The 19,504-nt window shown below is 42.6% G+C and overlaps 1 protein-coding gene across 1 annotated transcript in view; it reads left to right on the top strand.

The window, feature by feature from the left end:
- Positions 1-19,504, top strand: part of PTPN21 (protein tyrosine phosphatase non-receptor type 21) — a gene marked incomplete at both ends in the record, with an annotated part of 77,164 nt that overhangs the window by 14,380 nt on the left and 43,280 nt on the right. The window contains 2 exons of the mRNA XM_080707432.1: positions 10,340-10,509; positions 19,369-19,466. Coding sequence (XP_080563558.1) covers positions 10,340-10,509; positions 19,369-19,466 — 268 coding nt within the window. The remainder of the gene's footprint in view (positions 1-10,339; positions 10,510-19,368; positions 19,467-19,504) is intronic.

The raw sequence follows: 19,504 nt of genomic DNA, 5'->3' as shown, positions 1-19,504 counted from the left end.
ATCCCCAGTACTGCAAAAAAGATTTTTTTTTTTTTGTTTGGAATACAGATTAGTCGTGTATAGCATAATGAACCTTCCTTTCTTCCTCCTTCTGCCTTCTTTCTTCCATTCTATGGTACTGGGGACTGAACTCAGAGGCATTCTACCTCTTAGCTACACCCCACCCCTACTTTTTTATTTTGAACAGCTAAGTTGCAGAGGGCCTGGCTAAATTACTAAGGCTGGCCACAAACTTGAGGTCTCCTGTCTTAGCTTCTTGAGTTCTGTGAGTACAAGTGTGTGCCATCATGCCTGGCTCATGGGCTCCCATGCTCATGCTTTCTCTCTCTCTCTTTCTCTCTCTTGCTCTCACTCTCGCTGTGTGTGTGTGTGTGTGTGTGTGTGTGTGTGTGTGTGTGTCTCCCTCCCTTCCTTTCTCTCTCTCTCTCTCTCTCTCTCTCTCTCTCTCTCTCATTAAACCTAAGGGCATTCTACCTTTGAACCACACCTCCAGCCCTTTTAATTTTTATTTTTTTGGTACTGGAGAGTGAACCCATGGTCATTTTACTTCTGAGGTACACCTCTAGCCCTATTTTATTTTTTATTTTGAAGTAGGGTCTCTAAATTGCTGAGGCTGACTTTGAATCTGGAACCTCTCGTCTCAGCCTTCTAAGTACTAGGTTATAGGTCTGTGATTTCTGGCTTTGGTTTACTCTTTAAAGATGTGTTACTGTTACTTTAATCTCATAAGCAAATATCTTTCTCCATAGCACCTCTCATATATGGTGTATCATACATTTGCTTAATTGTCTTTCTTCATCTATAGGAGTGTAAGCTATGTGGGAATAAGAATTTTTTCTCTTAATGCAATATCCCTAGACTCTAAGAGATCTATTTTTTCATTAATCTAAATATTTCCTTCCTTCCTTCCTTCATGTGGTACTAGGGTTTGAACTCGGGGGCAAGATACACCCCCAGCCCTATTTTTATTTTTATTTATTTATTTTTTGGGGTACTGGGGGTGGAACCCAGGGGCTTTTCTACCTCCAGGTATCTTCCAAGACCTGTTTTATACTTTATTTGGAAACAGGGTCTCACTAGGTTGCTGAAAGCCTCACTAAGTAGCTGAGGCTGGCTTCGAACCTGTGCGATCCTCCTGTCCCTCCTGTCTCAGCCTCCCAAGGGCGGGGATTACAAGCGTGCACCACCACGCCCAGCTCTATTTTTTATTTTTTGTTTGTAAACATGGCCTTTCTAGGTTGATGAGTCTTCCTAAGTCGCTGAGGCTGGTCTTGAAGCTCTGATCTTATTTCATCCTCTCAAGTACTGAGATTCCAGGAGTGTGCCACCACACCCAGCTCTTCATTTTATTTATTTATTTATTTATTTATTTATTTATTTATTTATTTATTGTGGTACTAGGGATTGAATCCAGGGGCATTGTACCTCTGAGCTACACTCCTATCCCTATTTTGTAATAATTATTTTGAAACAGGGTCTCACTGAGTTGTGGAGGGCCTCACTAAGTAGCCGAGGCTTGCCACGAACCTGGGATTACATGCATGCACCACAATGCCTGGCTTCATTTTTTTTTTCCCCCCTGTATTGGGCATTGAACCCAGGTTTTCTTGAATATAAAGCAAATGCTCTACTACTAAGCTATACCCTCAGCCCAAGAAGAATATATATATACACGTATATATATTCTTATATATAAATAAAAAATATATAACATGTATTTTATATATAAAATATATTTATATATTTTTTTGTGGTACTGGGGATGGAACCCTTCTATACTGGGGCTACACTCCCAGACCTATTTTATATTTTATTTGGAAACAGGGTCTCTTATGCCAGCGAGGCTGTCTTTGAACCTGCGCGATCCACCTGTCTCTTGCTTTCCAAGTGCAGGGATTACAAGCATACACCACCACACCTGGCAGAAGAATATATTTTTAAAGAATATGTCAGCCGGGTGTCTTGGCCCACTCTTGTAATCCCAGTACTTAAGAGGCTGAGACAGGAGGATGGTTGCAGGTTCTTTCTTGGCCAGCCTCAGCAACTTGTGAGACCCTCCACAACTTAGTGAGACCTTGTTTCAAAATAAAGAATAAGCCAGGCGTGGTGGGACACATTTGGAATCCCAGCATTCGGGAGGCTGAGACAGGAGGATCGCGGTTTGAGGACAGCCTCAGCTACTTAGTGAGGCCCTTTGCAACTCAGTGAGACCCTGTTTCAAAATAAAGAATAAAAAGTAAGGCTGAGGGTGTAGTTCAGAGGTAGAATGCTCCTGGGTTCCAACCCCAGTACTCCAAAAAAAAAAAAGAAAGAAAGAAAGAAAAAGAATCGTGTCATTCTATTTTGAAGTCATTGCATTCTTCATAGCATCTCATTGTCCAGGATCCTAAAGAGCAGTTAAATGTTTGCACTGAGCCCAATTGGTATTGTTGGCCTTCCTTGAATAATTCCTTGAAATTAGCTTTTCATTTGACTCTCTTCCGGAAAACTAAATATTACAGTAAAAATCTGGCCATTCTGATTTTTGAAGTTTACTCCCTTGAATCTCACTTTGGTGAAATTAGAAAACCGAGATACATGTTCAATTGGCATTTTCTCAAGTCTTCATTTATGTGTGATAGAACGTTCTTCCTAATATCGTATATTATCACCTTGGCTGTAAAATAGTACATCATTTCGTCAAGGATAGAAGAAAGGAGTAAAATTAAGCAGAAAAGCCAAGGGGACCGCCTGCTTAGAGGCAACGCGACCACTGCTCTCCCTCCAAAGGACGGCGCACAGCACTTTATTATTTATCGCAGGCCCAGCACCCAGGCGAGCTCGGGCCCTGTGTTAGGTTAATGCTTGTTAACCACCCCTGTTAGATGATCGCTGCCCGGGATAGACTTTATCTAGAGCCATCTTCTCTCATGTCCTTCTGGATGAAAAGCCTTCTGACTTTTGCCTACTCTAAAAAGGTATCAAGATAAATGATGTTTGCAATTTTTTACATGATTAACTTTTATCAAACCCAGTGCACCAGTGGCTTTAAAAACCTTCCGTTTATTTGTGTGTCCCTCCTCTCTGCTTTAAAAAACAGGACAACCCCAAAGACTTAAAATAGACAAGAAATGACTTGGGAATTAGGAAGAGGTTTATATTCTGTGGGCCTGCCTATAGTAGCTGGTGTCTCCTTAGGACTGTGATTTGGGGCACTGTACCTTTCTCCCAAGCTCAAGCTCGTAAACGATCTTTTCCTCTGAAACTCAAACTGGATGATCAAATCACTCTATTCCCAGAGTTAATGTCAGTTCATTTAGAGTCAGTCAACCATATCTTCTGGGGTTACTCTCTTTTGGGGACCCCTTCTCCAGTGGAGGAAGCTATTTTTGTTTTCTGTCTTACCTTTGCTTACAAATCAACTTTATATATCTATATCCTATAAAATATATCTTTTGAAAAGTAGTTACATTCTGTTTAACTTGTTTTTACTGTAATTGACACAGTGGGCACAGTTATCTCTACAATTTTAGGGGGATAGCTATGAAAATTTTTTAACAGCCTTGAAGTTGTTGAATAACTACTAAAAATATTGTGGTGTATTTGTTCAGAACAAAACAAGAAATAAAGGGAAAATGTAAAAATTCACAAATCTAGTTAGTGATATTGAGAGTAGATCTAGGAGATGCCAGAAGATTCAGTGACTTATTAGCTTCAGTTGTACTGAGTTTCCCACAGGGCAAATCAACTTGCTTTGATCACTAGTGAAAGCAGACAGAATTGCCACCTCAGAAGTAAAGTTTCTCATCAGGAAAGTCTTGGAAGTTGGATAATAAGGAGTGGCAGGAGAAAGGCAATAATTAAAGACTGATCTGTTGGGAAACTTTTACTGCATTAAAACAAGTCTGTAAAGCTGGGTGTGGCGGCGCACGCTTGTAACCTCAGCATTTGGGAGGCAGAGACCTGAGGATCGCGGTTCGTGGACAGCCTCAGCTACTTAGTAAGGCCCCCTTCAACTCAGCGAGACCCTGTTTCAAAATAAAGAATAAAAAATAGGGCAGGGGGTGTGGCTTGGAGGTTGGATGCCCCTGGGTTCCATCCCCAAAACCCACAAAAAACAAAACAAAACAAGTCTGTAAACAGTAGCACAACAGACATCACCAAGAAGGTTTGGACTCCAGGAAGAGAAGGCATGTGATTTTGGAAAATGTCCTAGACCAAGTGTTTCAGTCAGTTCTCACTGCTATAATCCTGAATAACTGACCACACAGTTTAGAGGAAGGTAGATTTATTTGCTCACAGATTTGGAGATTTCAGGGTTCAGTCCATGGCAGGCCAGATCTGGGGAGCTCAGGACATGGCAGGAGGAAGCAGAGAAAGAGCAAGGCTCTGCTCTCACACTGTGGGACGGCAAGCAGAGAAAGCTGAGGGAGTAGACATCTTTTTATAATCTCCAAGGCCAGGGACTCCCCCTTAGCCATCAAGCCCCATTTCCAACATGGCTACTCGTTTCTGTGAGAGCTGAGGAACATTCAGAGTTCGATCCATTATACTAAGTGATGACTAGTAATGCAGGTTGTTCCCCTATTCAAAATGCTTGCTGGGATCAAAAATGTTTCAGCTTTCAGAGTTTTTTCAGATTTGGGATTATTTGCATAGATTTTACCACCCCAGCAAACCATAATCCCCAAATCTGAAATGCTCTGAAATTCGCAAATATTTAGAATATTATGACATGACAATGTAAAAATTTTAAAGCAGCCGGGCGTGGTGGCGCACGCTTGTAATCCCCAGGCTTGGGAGGCGGAGACAGGAGGATCGCACAGTGTGGGAGTGTAGCCCGGAGGCAGAAGGGCTTCCAGGAACCCCAGTACCACCAAAAAAAATTAAAGCAAATAAGGGCCCTGTCTATACCAGTTTTTATATTTCTTTTAAATAGTAATAATAAATGGTATATGCTAATTTTGAGTCAAAAAGAAATTAGTTATTTGGATAGTTGTATATTTAAGGAAGAAGCACGCCTCACTCAAGTTTTATTTCATTCTCTGTTGTAACTGAAATCTCATCTGCTAAGTTTATTTATTGTTATTTTAATAAATAAGAGTGCTTTTTAGTTCTATCAGCACAATTATAAGTTACAAAGTACTTCATCACCTTTTTTTTGGTGATATTAGGGATTGAACTCATGGGAGTTCTACCTATGAGCCACACCTCCAGCCCTATTTTATTTTTTAGTTTGAAACAGGGCCTCACTAGCTTGCTGGGAATCTTGCTACATTGTTGAGGCTATCCTTGAACCTGCAATCCTCCTGTCTCAGCCTCTCAAATATTGAAATTACAAGTGTGCACTACCGTGTCCAGCTTAAATTTTTTTGTTTTTTGCAGTACTAGGGGCATTCTACCTCCAAGCTACACCCCAGCCCTATTTTTTATTTATTTTTTTATTTTTTATTTATTTTTTATTTTTTTATTTTTTTTGTGGTACTGGGGGTGGAACCCAGAGGCTTTCTACCTCTGGGCTATACTCCCAGACATACTTCATATTTTATTTGGAAACAGGGTCTCACTCTAAGTTGCTGAGAGCCTCACTAAGTAGCTGAGGCTGGCTTCGAACCTGCGCGATCCTCCTGTCTCAGCCTCCTAAGTGCGGGGATTACAAGCGTGCGCTACCACGCCCGACTTTTTATTCTTTATTTTGAAGCAGGGTCTCACTAAGTTGCAGAGGGCCTCACTAAGTAGCTGAGGCCCTCTGCAAATCATGATCCTCCAGTCTCAGCCTCCCAAATGCTGGGATTACAAGTGTGCGCCACCACACCTGGCTCTGGCTTGAATATTTCTGATCTTTAATTTTTTTTGTTAAGGTGAAATTCACGACATAAAGTCAACCATTATAAAGTAAGCAGATTCAGTGACATTTACTGTTTTTCCAGCGCTATCTCTATACTTCCAAGCATCTTCATCACTTGCAAGGGAGACCCTGTGCCTGTTAAGCAGTCGCTTCCCATTCCTTCCTGCTCTTACCCCTGCCAACCAACAGTTCACTTTCTGCCTCCATGCACTGACGTTCACCCACTTGGCAGCATACATCTGTTCCTCATACTTTTTTTTATGGCTGAAGACGCCATTTAGCGTGTGTATATACCAACACACAGTTTGTTCATTGATCTGGGGATGAGTATTGGGTTGTTTCCTCCTTTTGGCTACTGTAAATAGTCCTGCTATGAATGTGACTGTATGTGTATTTGAATACCTGTGTTCAGTTCTTACTATATTTTATTTTAATTTTGCAGTACTGGGGATGGAACCCAGGGGCATTGTATCTCAGAGCTACACCCCCAGCCCTATTTTTTAGCCTTTTTATTTTTATTTTATTTTTAATTAATTAATTAATTAATTAATTAATTTATTTATATTTTTTGGTGGTACTGGGGTTCCTGGAAGCCCTTCTAACTCCGGGCTACACTCCCACGGGCTACACTCCTAGATCTATTTTTTTTACTTTTTATGTGGAAACAGGGTCTCTTTTTTGTGTGTGTGTGTGGTTCTGGGGTTTCTGGAAACCCTTCTACCTCTGGGCTACACTCCCAGACCTATTTTATATTTTTATTTTGAAACCGGGTCTCACTGAGTTGCATAGGGCCTCACTAAGTAGCTGAGGCTGTCTGAGAACCGCGATTCTCTGGTCTCCGCCTCCCCAGTGCTGGGATTACAAGCCTGCGCCATTACGCCCGGCTGAAACAGGGTCTCTTAGGCCAGCAAGACTGACTCCAAACCAGCGCGATCCTCCTGTCTCTGCCTCCCAAGCATGGGGATTACAAGCGTGCGCCACCACACGCCCGGCACTAGCCTTTTTTTTTTTTGAAGCAGGGTCTCACTGAGTTGCAAAGGGCCTCAATAAGTTAGCTGAGGCTGTCCAAAAACCATGATCCTCCTGTCTCAGCCTCCCAAATGCTGAGATTACAAGTGTGCGCTACAACGCCCAGCACCTTAGCCTTATTTAATTTTGAAACAAGGTCTTGCCAAGTTGCTTAGGCCAGTCTTGGCCTCCCAAGTACAGGGGTTATAGGTGTGTGCCACCATGCCAGGTTCCAGTTCATTTTCTTTTTCTGGCCCGACGACCTTGTCCCATCTCCGTCGTAGAAGAGATTGTTCTTTCCCTGTTGAATGGTCCTGGCACCGTTGTTGAAACTCAGTTGACTAGAGCTGCCTAAGTTCATTTTTGGAACCTCAATTCTGTTCCCTTGGTCAGTATGTTTCTTGTTATGTTAATACCACACTTTTTTTTTATTGTTGTAGCTTTGCAAGATGTTTTGAAATGAGGAAGCACGAGTCCGTTAACTTCGTTTTTTTTTTCTTGTGTGGTACTGGGGATGGAACCCAGGACATTCCACCTCCAAGCTGTACCCCCAGCCCTACTTTTTTTTTTTTTTTTTTTTTTTTTTTTGGTGGTACTGGGGTTCCTGGAAACCTTTCTGCCTCGGGGCTACACTCCCAGACCTATTTTATACTTTTTTATTTGGAAACAGGGTCTCTTAAGCCAGCGCAGCTGGCTTCGAACCTGCGCGATCCTCCTGTCTCCGCCTCTCAAGTGTGGGGATTACAAGCTTGTGCCACCATGCCTGGCCCAGCCCTATTTTTTATTCTTTATTTTTTTTGTTGTTCTGGGGGTGGAACTGAGGGGCTTTTCTACCTCCGAGCTAAACTCCAGACCTATTTTATACTTTATTTGGAAACAGGGTCTCATTAAGTTGCTAAGAGCCTCACTAAGTAGCTGAGCCTGGCTTCAAACCTGTAAGATCTTCCTGTCTCAGCCTCCCAAGCGCTGGCATTACAAGCATGCGCCACCATGCCCAGCTTTATTCTTTATTTTGAAACAGGGTCTCACTGAGTTGCAAAGGGCCTCACTAAGTAGCTGAGGCTGTCTGTGAACCTCTGTCCTCCTGTCTCAGCCTCCCAAATGCTGGGATTACAAACATGCGCCACCATGCCCAGCTTTCTAGATTTTTTTTTTAAATCATAAAAAGGTCTTGAATTTTATGCTTTTTCTGTATCAGTTGAGTTAACTATGTGATAAGGTGTAGTCTTTCCATTGTGTTAATAATGTGATATACAAGCCAGGCATGGTGGCACATGCTTGTAATCCCAGTACTTGGAAGGCTGAGACAGGAGGATCACAGTTTTCTTTTTTGGTGGTTTTGGTGTCAGTGCCGGCCCTGGAGAGTTAGTTAGGAAGTGTTCCCTCCTTTTTCCTCAACCCTACCCCTCACCTTTGTTCTTTTTTAATGGATTTGAAATTATTTTGGAAAGTCAGTTATTTATATTCTCAAGATTAACCAAGAAAAAAAATAAAAAACCTTTGCCTGGTGAGATTTTTTTTTTGGGGGGGGGATACCAGGGATTGAACCCAGGGAAGTTTTATCTCTGAGCTACATCCCCTAACTCTACTTTGTATTATATTTTATTTTTGGTACTGTGGACTCTACCTCCGAGCTATATGCCCCATCCCTATTTTATTTTTATTTTGAAATAAGTTCTTGCTAATTTGCTGAGGCTAGTTTTGAACCTGCAACCTTCTGTCTCAGCTTCTCCCCCAAGTCCTGGGATTGCAAGCATGTGTCACTATGCCCGGCTTCATATGTGATCCTTTAGGTAGCAACGAAGAAGCGAGACATTATTCATTCTTTTTATCCAGCTGCATTTACTGAATCCCTGCGGGTTCCCAGGAGTTTGTGGATATAGAGGGACAATCGATACATTTCTCACTTTTGTCCAATAAATTTGATAGCCTAATATTAAAGGTATAATTTTTATTTTATAAAAAACCGTAAGATGCAATAGAGCGGCAATGTAATGTAATTGAATTAAAGCTGCATACCACTAAAAATCCAGTTCCTCAGAGGTACTAGGCACCTCTCAAGGGCCCAGCAGCCCCCTGTGATTAGTGGCTGTTTATTGGAACGTGCAGATATGGAATGTGTCCATCATGACACAGAGTTCTATTTGGCAGCCTTGCTCTGAGTCCTGGGACAACAAAGCAATGCTTTCCCAGTGGCCTTGATCTGTACATTGATTTTAAGGTACATTTTAGCTGTGGCCTGAGGCTACCATTTTAGATGTTAAGTGCTTTCAAGCCCTTTCAGGTTGACCAGGCCCAGGGCTCCTATTGATTTACCATAACAATTTCATTACACAGTAAGTAAAATGTAAATGCTACTTCTGAGCTATTTACTTTCCAAACCTCTGAGTAATACACTCATTTTCCTGCATTAATGCAGGTTTTCGTGTGTATGTTTGTGTGTTTCTAAGAGAGAGAGAATTCACCTTCACATTGTATGCATTAATTCCAGATTCACTCTGTACATTAAACTAATTTAAATAATTGCATTTGCTTTCATTTCACCAATGAACTTTTTAGGAAAAGAGGAGTTGCAATTGCACTTGTGTTACTAGAGTTTGCTAACATTTGTATGAAATAGTTATTCATAGAAGCCAAATTTAAGACTAGTGAAAAGTTGAGTAGGCACTGTTTCATCAGACTTCTACTGGGTAGCTCCTCAGTATGCTTCTAAAATGATAAAGTTAATGTTTTGCTATTTGAGAAACAAAACAATATTTTTCAGTGTTTTGTTGTTAAAAACCTGTATGTAGAGCCGGGCGTGGTGGCGCACACTTGTAATCCCAGCATTCTGGGGAGCTGAGATAGGAGGATCGCGGTTCGAGGATAGCCTCAGCTACTTAGGCCCGTTGCAACTCAGTGAGACTCTGTTTAAAAATAAAGAATAAAAAAAAAAAATGGGGCTGGGGGTGTATCTTGAAGGTAGAATGCCCCTGGGTTTCATCCCCAGTGCCACACACACAAAAAAACACCCTGTATATAAAATCACATAGAGCCTGCTACATTCCGATGTATAGGCATGAATGTATTTTTTTTCCAGAGTTCAAGAAATGTGGTAAGTTGACTTTTTTTTTTTTTTTTTTTTTGGCGGTACTGGGAATGGAACCCAGGGGCACTGTACCTCCGAGCTATACCCCCAGCCCTAGTTTTTAGTCTTTTTATTTCTTGAAACAAGGTCTCACTGAGCAGTGAAGGGCCTCGCCAAGAAGCTGAGGCTGTGTGCGAACCGTGATCCTTGGTCTCAGCCTCTTGAATGCTGTAATTACAAGCGTGTGTGCCACCACGCCCAGCTTGCAGTTGACTTTTTGCCTTTGTTTCCTGAATATGAGTAAATAGAGAGAGGTCTGGTCTTGTTGCTCCTTTCTGAGGAGAGGGGGGCAGTACGGAGACTGCCCTGTTGGCGCAGGTCGTAGGCTAGTGGAGTCAGGTCATGAAATCCTCATCAGCGGTCTTCCATCTTTCCAGGTCACGTACTTCAGCCTCTGGTACTACAACAAGCAAAATCAGCGCCGGTGGGTAGATTTGGAGAAGCCCTTGAAGAAGCAGCTGGATAAACATGCGCTGGAACCTACGGTCTACTTTGGAGTGGTGTTTTATGTGCCTTCGGTTGTACAGCTGCAGCAGGAGATTACCAGGTGAGGAACCGCATGCCACTTGTCTTGGGGACAGAACCAAGTGAGATTAGAAAAGTGAAACTAAACTTGGCAGGAGATAACAGTTTGAGACTTTGCCCTCCCGCCCTGCATTTTTAGGCACCATATTACAAGGAGGTTCTGGTATGCAGTGTGTCAGAGCACTGCATGCTGGGTGAGTTATGGCTTCCCCAGGCACAAAGGAATGATTAAGGGGGAGAATGATGTGCCATTTGCCCTGCCTGTGAACTCGTCTTGTAGTGAAATCACTGTCAGTGGTTTTCTTTCTGATCTTCTGCAGTAAGGAAATGAAAGAGGAGATTTTAAAAATGCAGTCACAGCCAGGAGTGGTGGTGCACTCTTGTAATTCCGGTAGTTGGGAGGCTTAGGAGGATTGAAGGTTCAAGGCCAGCCTCAGCAAATAATGAGACTCTAATCAAACTTAACAAGACCCTCCCTCCCTCCCTTCCTACTTCCCTTCCTTCCTTCCTTCCTTCCTTCCTTCCTTCCTTCCTTCCTTCCTTCCTTCCTGTGTTGCTGGAGATTGAACCTAGGGACATTCTACCTCTAAACTTTACCCCCAACCCTACTTTTTATTCTTTCTTTTGAAACAGAGTCTCATTAGGTTGAGGGGGGCCTCACTAAGTAGTTGAGGTTATCTGGGAACCTGTGATCCTTCTGTTAGAACCTCCCAAGTACTGGAATTATAAATGTGTATCACCGTGCCCAGCTAAGACCCTGTTTCAGAATAAAAATAGGGCTAAGGTGTAGCTTGGAGATTGAATACCTCTGGGTTCAATACCCAGTTTCACTAAAAAAAGAAAGAAAGAAAGAAAGAAAGAAAGAAAGAAGTAAAGAAAGAAAAAAATAAACGCAGTTATAAAAATAAGTGTTTATTCCTCAAAGAGATGCGTCAGGAGGTTCTTATAGCTCTCTCACTTGAAATATTTGTTCTAGAGACAGAGGAGAAAGAATTTGGGGGGTATGGAATGACAGAGAGGGAAAGGGAAGATACTGTGGTCAGAAAGTATTGTTCAATAAGTGCACTGAAAAAGGATAAACACAGCTGGGAGTGGTGGCTGCTAGTAATCCCAGTACTTGGGAGGTCGAGACCTGAACATCATGGTTCAAAACCGGCCTCGGCAATCCAGCGAGGCCCTCGGCAACTAGGGAGGATTTCAAAATAAAAAAAATAACATTCAGGGTGTAGCTCAGAGTTTGCATGCCCCTGGGTTCAACCCCCAGTAACACACACGCACACGCACACACACACACATTCTTTCCCTCACACAAAAGGGGCAAAAGCAGAAAGGGAAGATGATATTAAGAATGGCAGAGCACCTACTTTTTTTTTTTGGTACTGAGGATTGAACCCAGAGGCATTCTACCACGGGGCTACATTCCCAGCCTGATTTTATTTCTTAATATTATTTATTTATTTATTTATTTATTTATTTATTTATTTATTTTGCGGTATTGGGGATGGAACCCAGGGGCATTCTGCCTCCAAATTACACATCCACCCCTTTTTCTTATTCTTTATTTTGAAACAGGGTCTCACTGAGTTGCAAATGGCCTCACTAAATAGCTGAGGCTGTCCTCAAACTATGATTCTCCTGTCTCAGCCTCCCAAATGCTGGGATTGCAAGTGTATGCCACCATGCCTGGCTTTGATTTTGTTTCTTTTTTGGAAACAGGGTCTCATTAGGTTGCTGAGAGCCTCGTGAGGCTAGATTTGGACCTGATCCTGCGATCCTCCTGTCTCAGCCTCCCAAGTACTGGGATTACAAGAGTGTGCCACCCCTAGTTTAAGTATTCTTTTTTTCTGTGTGTGTGGTACTGGGAATGGAACCTAGAGGCATTCTACTTTCAAGTTACTCCCCTAGCCTGATTTTTCTTTCTTTTTTCCTTCCCTTCCTTCCTTCTTTCTTTCTTTCTTTTTTTCGGGTCTGGGGATGGAACCCAGAGGCATCCAACCTCTGAGCTACACCCCCAGCCCTATTTTTTATTCTTTATTTTGAAACAGGGTCTCACCGAGTTGCAGAGGGCCTCACTACGTAGCTGAGGCTGTCCGCGAATCGTGATCCTCCGGTCTCAGCCTCCTGAATGCTGGGATTACAAGCGTGCGCCACCACTCCTGGTTTCCGATTTTATTTCTTTTGGAAATACGGTCTTGCTAGGTTGATGAGAGTCTCACTACTTTCTGAGGCTGTCCCTGTGGTATCTCAGCCTCTGAAGTACTGGGATGACAGGCCCCTTCCACCAGGCCCAGTTTAAATATTCTTTTTTTTTTTTTTTTTTTTTTTTGGTGGTACTGGGGTTCCTGGAAGCCCTTCTACCTCCGGGCTACACTCCCAGACCTATTTTTTACATTTTCATTTTGGAAACAGGGTCTCCTAAACCAGCGCGCGCGGCTGGCTTCGAACCTGCGCGATCCTCCTGTCTCTGCCTCCCAAGCGCGGGGATTACAAGCGTGCGCCACCACGCCCGGCCCAGTTTAAATATTCTTAAAAAAAAAAAAAAATTTTTTTTCTTTGAAAAAAATAAAACAAAAAAACTACAGGCTGGGGATGCAACTCAGTATTAAAGCACTCGCTTGGCATGAGTGAGGACTTTGGGTTTGACCTTTGGCACTAGAGAAACAAATTCTTGAGCTTGCCTAAAACTCTGAAATCCGCCACTTCGTTATCTTTCCAACCCTATTTAACGTGACTCTGGGGCCACGCTGGAATACTTTCAGGGCCCTGAACCTGCTGCATCCCCTTCTATCTCTGCGTCCAAGATCCGGTTCCTATTTAAGTCCCAGCACCCTATTCATTTTCTGACTGGTGGTTCAGAAACCCTCCGTGAAGCTGGAGCGAGCTCGGCCTTCCCCAGGCGGCCCCGCAGTTCGCTTGTTTTTGTCAAGATGGCAGCCGCGGCCTCTCTTTATGGTCCCTTTGTGTACATATCTTATCTCTTCCCTGGATTTGGAGGCGTGCTTTCTTTAGCTTTACTTTTCTGACTAAAGCTAATAACATAGCGCCCTGCAAATAATAAGAACCTGGTACTGCCCCATTCTTGTGGAATGCCGGTTGAGTGGGCCAGTTAATTATCGGAAGAGGATGGAACGCTGAAGCAGCAAGCGTCCAGGTGGGAGAGAAGCACAAACCAGCTGTGAAGCAGGTCTGAAACCTAAACACCGAGAGAGGAGTGGAGCCAGAGGGGGAACCTGAGCCGGACACTTTAACTCCTGCAGCACCTCCTGAAGATGTCCTGTGATCCAGGAACTGTGCTGGGTGGTGTGGGACATGAACATACTACAACATATGCCTTAATCTGACCCTGGAGGAGCTGTTTACAGACGGGTGGAACTGGCAGTTCCTGTAAATAAATCATCACAGTGTCCCATGATAAGAAATGCTTTCATTAAAGCTGTAGGTTCCTGGGGGCAGACAGGAAGAACTTGAACAGGAAAGGTATAGGGGCTGATCTTTTTTTGTGTGTGTTTGTGGTACCAAGGATTGAACCCAGGGGCATTCTATCTCTGAGCTACATCCCCAGCCCTATTTTTTTTTTTTTATTCTTTATTTTGAAACAGAGTCTCACTAAGCTGGGGAGGGCCTCACTAAGTAGCCAAAGTTGGCCGTGAACCTGTGATCCTCTTGTCTCAGCTTCCCAAGTACTGGGATTATGAGTATGTCCAGCTAGGAGCTGACTTTTTTTTTTTTTTTTTTCGAGTCTGGGAATGGAACCCAGGGTCATTTGACCTTCGAGCTACACCCTCTGCCCTATTTTTTATTCTTTATTTTGAAACAGGATCTCACTAAGTTGCAGAGGGCCTCACTCAGTAGCTGAGGCTGTCCGTGAACCGCGATCCTCCAGTCTCAGCCTCCCGAACGCTGGGATTACAAGCGTGCACCACCACGCCTGGCTTAGGAGCTGACTTTTTGAAAGACTTAAGGAGACATTTTCTAGTTAGAGGTACTAGCCTGTACAAAGCAGGGGAAATGGTGAAAGTTTCAGAAATTACCTGGAGAAGAAAGGGTTTAAAAAATAGACCTGGTCAGGTGTGCACACACCTGTAATTCCAGTACTCGGGAAGCTGAGGCAGGAGGATCTTTGGTACCAGGCCAGCCTTAGCAACTTGGCGAGATCTCCAGCAACTTAGCTAGACCCTGTTTCAAAATAAAAAAGGGTTGGGATAAAAGATGCCTGGGTTCACTCTCCAGTACTAAAAAATGAATAAATAAAAATAGGCAAAACCAGGCGTGGTGGCGCACGCTCGTAATCCCCGTGCTTGGGAGGCAGAGACAGGAGGATCGCGCAGGTTTGAAGCCAGCTGAGCTGGCTTAAGAGACCCTGTTTCCAAATAAAAATATAAAAAATAGGTCTGGGCATGTAGCTTGGAGGTAGAAGGGCTTCCAGGAACCCCAGTACCACACACACACAAAAAAAGGCATATATGTAGGCTGACAAGTGTGTGCCAACACACCCAGCTTTTTAAAGTCATCTTTCTTTCAAGAAATTTTTCTTTCTACAGTTAGAATTTGTTTTAGCTGATGACTTTAAAAAGCTGGGTGTGGTGGCACACTTATAACCCAGTACTTGGGAGGCTGAGACAGGAAGATCACAGGTTCGAAGCCAGCCTCAGCTATTTAGTGAGGCCCTCCACAACTTAGTGAGACCCTGTTTAAAAATAAAATACACAAGCTGGGCGTGGTGGTGCACGCTTGTAATCCCCACACCTGGGAGGCTGAGACAGGATGATCGCACAACTTCAAAGCCAGCCTCAGCTACTGAGTGGGGCTTTCAGCAACTTAGTGAGACCCTGTTTCCAAGTAAAAGATAAAATAGGTCTGGGAGTATAACCCAGAGGTAGAAAGCCTCTGGGTTCCACCCCTAATATCACACACACACACACACACACACACACACACACACACACACAAGAAATACAATCCGGCGTGAGTTATAACTTGGAGGTAGAATGCCTTTGGGTTTAATCTCCAGTATCCTCCTCCCCTCAAAAAAATTACTGAGTTCTGTACTGAACGGATACATTATTTATCTTGGAACTGTTAACCCAGAATGCTCAATACCAAGACATATTCTGGGAAGTCACTGGGAGTTAAATATGTAGACCAAAGCTCAGTTTCTCATTAAGAAAATACAGTGGTATCAGATGTTTGGAAGAACAGTCTATGACAACAGGGAAAAGAAGACCATTTGAAATACGCAAGGGAGGCCGGGCGTGGTGGCGCACGCTAGTAATCCCAGCACTTAGGCTGAGACAGGAAGATTGCACAGGTTCGAGGCCAGCCTCAGCTACTGAGTGAGGCTCTCAGCAACCTAGACCCTGTTTCCAAATAAAATATAAAATAGGTCTGGAAGTATAGCCCAGAGGTAGAAAATCTCCTGGGTTCTGCCCCCCAGTACCAGAAAGAAAAGAAAAACAAAACAAAAAACTCAAGGAAAGGAAATATTAGGCAATAATTATCCAGCAAAAATGACCTTTAAGTATATCTTGGCTCAGACTGCTAGAACAATTACCATACCCTGGGCGGCTTAAACAACAGAAGTGTGTTTGAGTAAAATTTGAATAAGTTTGGAGGTCTGAGGCAGAGATGGGTTTTGTTGCGAGGTCTCTTTCAGGATGGTAGAGCTTCACTTTGGGTCCTTATGGGGCAGGAGGATCAAACTCTGGTTCTTATAAGATACTGGTTTCACCATGAGGGTTCCACCCTTGTAGCTTCATCTAAATCTGACAGTCAGCCAAGCATGCTGGTGCATATTTGTAACCCCAGCATTTGGGAGGCTGAGACAAGAAGATCACGGTTCGTGGACAGCCTCATCTACTTAGTGAGGCCCTTTGCAACTCAATGAGACCCTGTTTCAAAATAAAAGAATAAAAAATAAGGCTGGAGATGTAGCTTGGAGATAGAATGCCCCTGGGTTCCATTTCCAGAACTGCCAAAAACAAAACAAAACAAAACTGACAGTCTCCCTAAATCCCGGTCTCCAAATATACATCACATGGTGGGTTAGGGCTTTAACATGAACATGTTGGCAGCGGGGCTGTCCATAGCAGAATATAAAGGCTCAATCAGTTGAGAACATACAAGAACTTGGGAGTACAGTTTCTGTGTTCTTTCTAAAGAAACTATTTAGAACCCAGCTTCAGACAACTAATTATTAAACAAGCTCCAACATATTGACTGGCATTGTGGGACATGAAAAGGCCTACAGGTCTGACAGATTCGTACTAATGAATACCCCTGGCACAAGACTTTGGTCTCTAATACCATCTTCCATGGTAGGAATTGGGGTTTTATGGAGGGGATGAGCTGGCAGATTCCTTGCCTGGGCAAACCTGAGGTCATGGGAAGCTAAGACCACTGATGTCAACACATCTAGGAAGGAATCTTTACTTGTAAACCATAAAAAGGTTTTAATCTCCTAAGGAATCCTGAAGTTGGGCATGGTGATGTATGCCTGTAATGCCTTTACTTGAGAGGCTGAAACAGAAGGGTTGCAGGTTTGGGGATAGCCTTAGTAATGTAGACTCTCAGAAACCCAGCAAGATTCTCCTGCAAAACAAAAATGTAAAAAGGGCTAGGGGTGTATAGCTCGGAGTCACAACTGCCCTAGGTTCAATTCCTGGAAACACACACACACTGACTGCCTAGATTGAAACACATCATATACTTTAAAAAATTCATGAACTCATAATAAAACACAAACAACCTCATTCATTCCTCTATTTGTTCATTTTCTGCTGCTAATGATATTAAAGGCCAGCTAGGTTTTAATGAAAAAAGATATATTTATTTTGTGGTGTTTATTTTTAAGCTCAGTAGAGCGCTTGCCTAGCATTGAACCCAGGGGCGTTCTACATTTGAGCTCACCACCAACCCTATATTATTTTTTATTTTGAAATGGTGTCTTGGTAAGTTGCAGAGGGCCTCACTAAGTTGTTGCTGTCCTCAAACCTGAGATCCTCTTGTCTCAATGTACCAAGTACCGGGATTGTAGGTGTGCACCACCTGGCCCAGCAAAAGAGGTTTTATTTTGGCTCATGGCTCTGAAGTAAACTTTTTTTTTTTTTTTTGCAAGCATGACAATTTTTTTCCAGTGTATCATTTACAAAAAAATTTCAAGTGGGGCTTTATATAAAAGACATTTAACCAGCTATGAACAATTAAAAGAAAATGTAGGCAAATGAACTCTCATAACAATACATGTATAATATTAAGATGAAGCCAGGCGTGGTGGTGCACGCTTTTAACCCCCCAGTACTTGGGAGGATCACCGGTTCACAGCCAGCCTCAGCTACTTAGTGAGGTCCTCTGAAAGTGAGACCCTGTTTCAAAATAAAAAATAAAATAGGGCCGAGGGTGTAGCTCAGAGATAGAATGCCTGGGTTCAATCCCTAGTACCACACACACAAAAAGATGAAACAATTTCTTAATTTTTGGCCCAGGAATGTTGCTTTCCAGTGATTTTATTTGATTTAAAGAAAAAGTCTAGAACGTTTCCAGTGGAATCTGTGGACGGCATGTCCAATAGCTAGACTTCTCTAAATATAATCACTCTCACATTAGCTTTGGAAAACATCTGCCTTATAGAAAGTTTCAAGTTTTCCTTTTGGACAGGATCCCGGAGCTCCTCACATTCTGTTTGCTGACTGGGGAAATCCATGGCTTTTGTTTCCAGCAAGTGGAAAAGGAAATGTTGAATCCAAATTCTTATTTAAATGGATGCTGTTCTGGTCAAGTTCTTTGGTAACAAAAAACAGTGACTCGAAACCTAGCTAAAAAAAAAGGATGATATAAGAATGCATGTGAAGTGATTAAAAGGTGAACTCTCAGGAATTCCCATAGGACTTGCACCTGGGCTGTGCTTCCTGGACACCGAACCTGGAAAATGCTGGATTAAGATGCTTCGTAGACTGCATTGGCAGTCGGTGGCTTTCATTTAGTGCTCTCTTTCTAGAGTCGAAAATGATCCTTTACAAATAGCAGGCATTGTAATCGCCTGTTCTGTGAATACATAAAATGATCAGAATGGAGAAGTGCTAGAGATGAATTATTAATGACTGACTTCAATTGTACAATTGTTAATAATCACAGACTTGCCATTTGAGCGCCAGCCTGGTTCCTAGTCCTGTGTTCAACGTCTTAAATTCCCTGTGAAGGGGATGGACCCTCATTTTACTGGTAGTAAAACGTTCAATCTACAGGCTATGACTTGCCCAAGTTCATGCAGAATGCTAAATTGAAGAGCTGGAATTGAAGCTGGGTCTGCTGGACTCTAAAGCTTGACCGGTAACTGGCGCCCCATCAAGAGAATAAAAAAGAAGCTCTTGCACATTCCCAAATATTAGGTTGCATCTCAGCAACCATTATTTTGAGATTTTATAAATGTTTTAAAATATTAGTCTGATCTGAAATAGAGAAATAATTTTCACCAGGCCTCACTTTCCACAGCTTGGGAACTTCTGCCAAATAGGGTAAATACAGTAATTTATTATTGAGATGCTGGTGAGAGTTTTTAAAGGAAAGATCAGCCATTGGGCCTCCCATTTTCCCAAATAAAAGGAAGAAATTGAAGGGACTGTCCTTCAAGACCAGCTTGTCTTATAGATGGTTTTAGCTTTGCAATAACTGTAGTTGGTATAAATGACTTAGTAAGTAGATGAAACTTGTTTGGGGGTGTGCATATAAGTGAAAATACAGTCAGGTCAATTTTCTTCATTCTTTGTAACCACGGGCTTAAGGTTTTATTGACTGGTTTATTATGCCCCTCTATCAAATTAGGACAAAATGCATTGTGTCTTGATTAGAGATTTTGATGTTAATTACAAAATTTACATTTTTATAGGTATCAGTATTACTTGCAGCTGAAGAAAGATATCTTGGAAGGAAACATTCCTTGTACACTGGAGCAAGCAATTCATCTGGCAGGTTTAGCTGTTCAAGGTAAATAACGCATGTGAAATGATTAAAGTGATAGCTAA

The sequence above is a fragment of the Muscardinus avellanarius genome (genome assembly GCF_963383645.1).
Source record: "Muscardinus avellanarius genome assembly, chromosome: 12".
Taxonomy (NCBI): Eukaryota; Metazoa; Chordata; class Mammalia; order Rodentia; family Gliridae; genus Muscardinus; species Muscardinus avellanarius.
The sequence above is the reverse complement of the archived record's forward strand: the minus strand, read 5'-3'. Positions and strand labels throughout refer to the sequence as shown.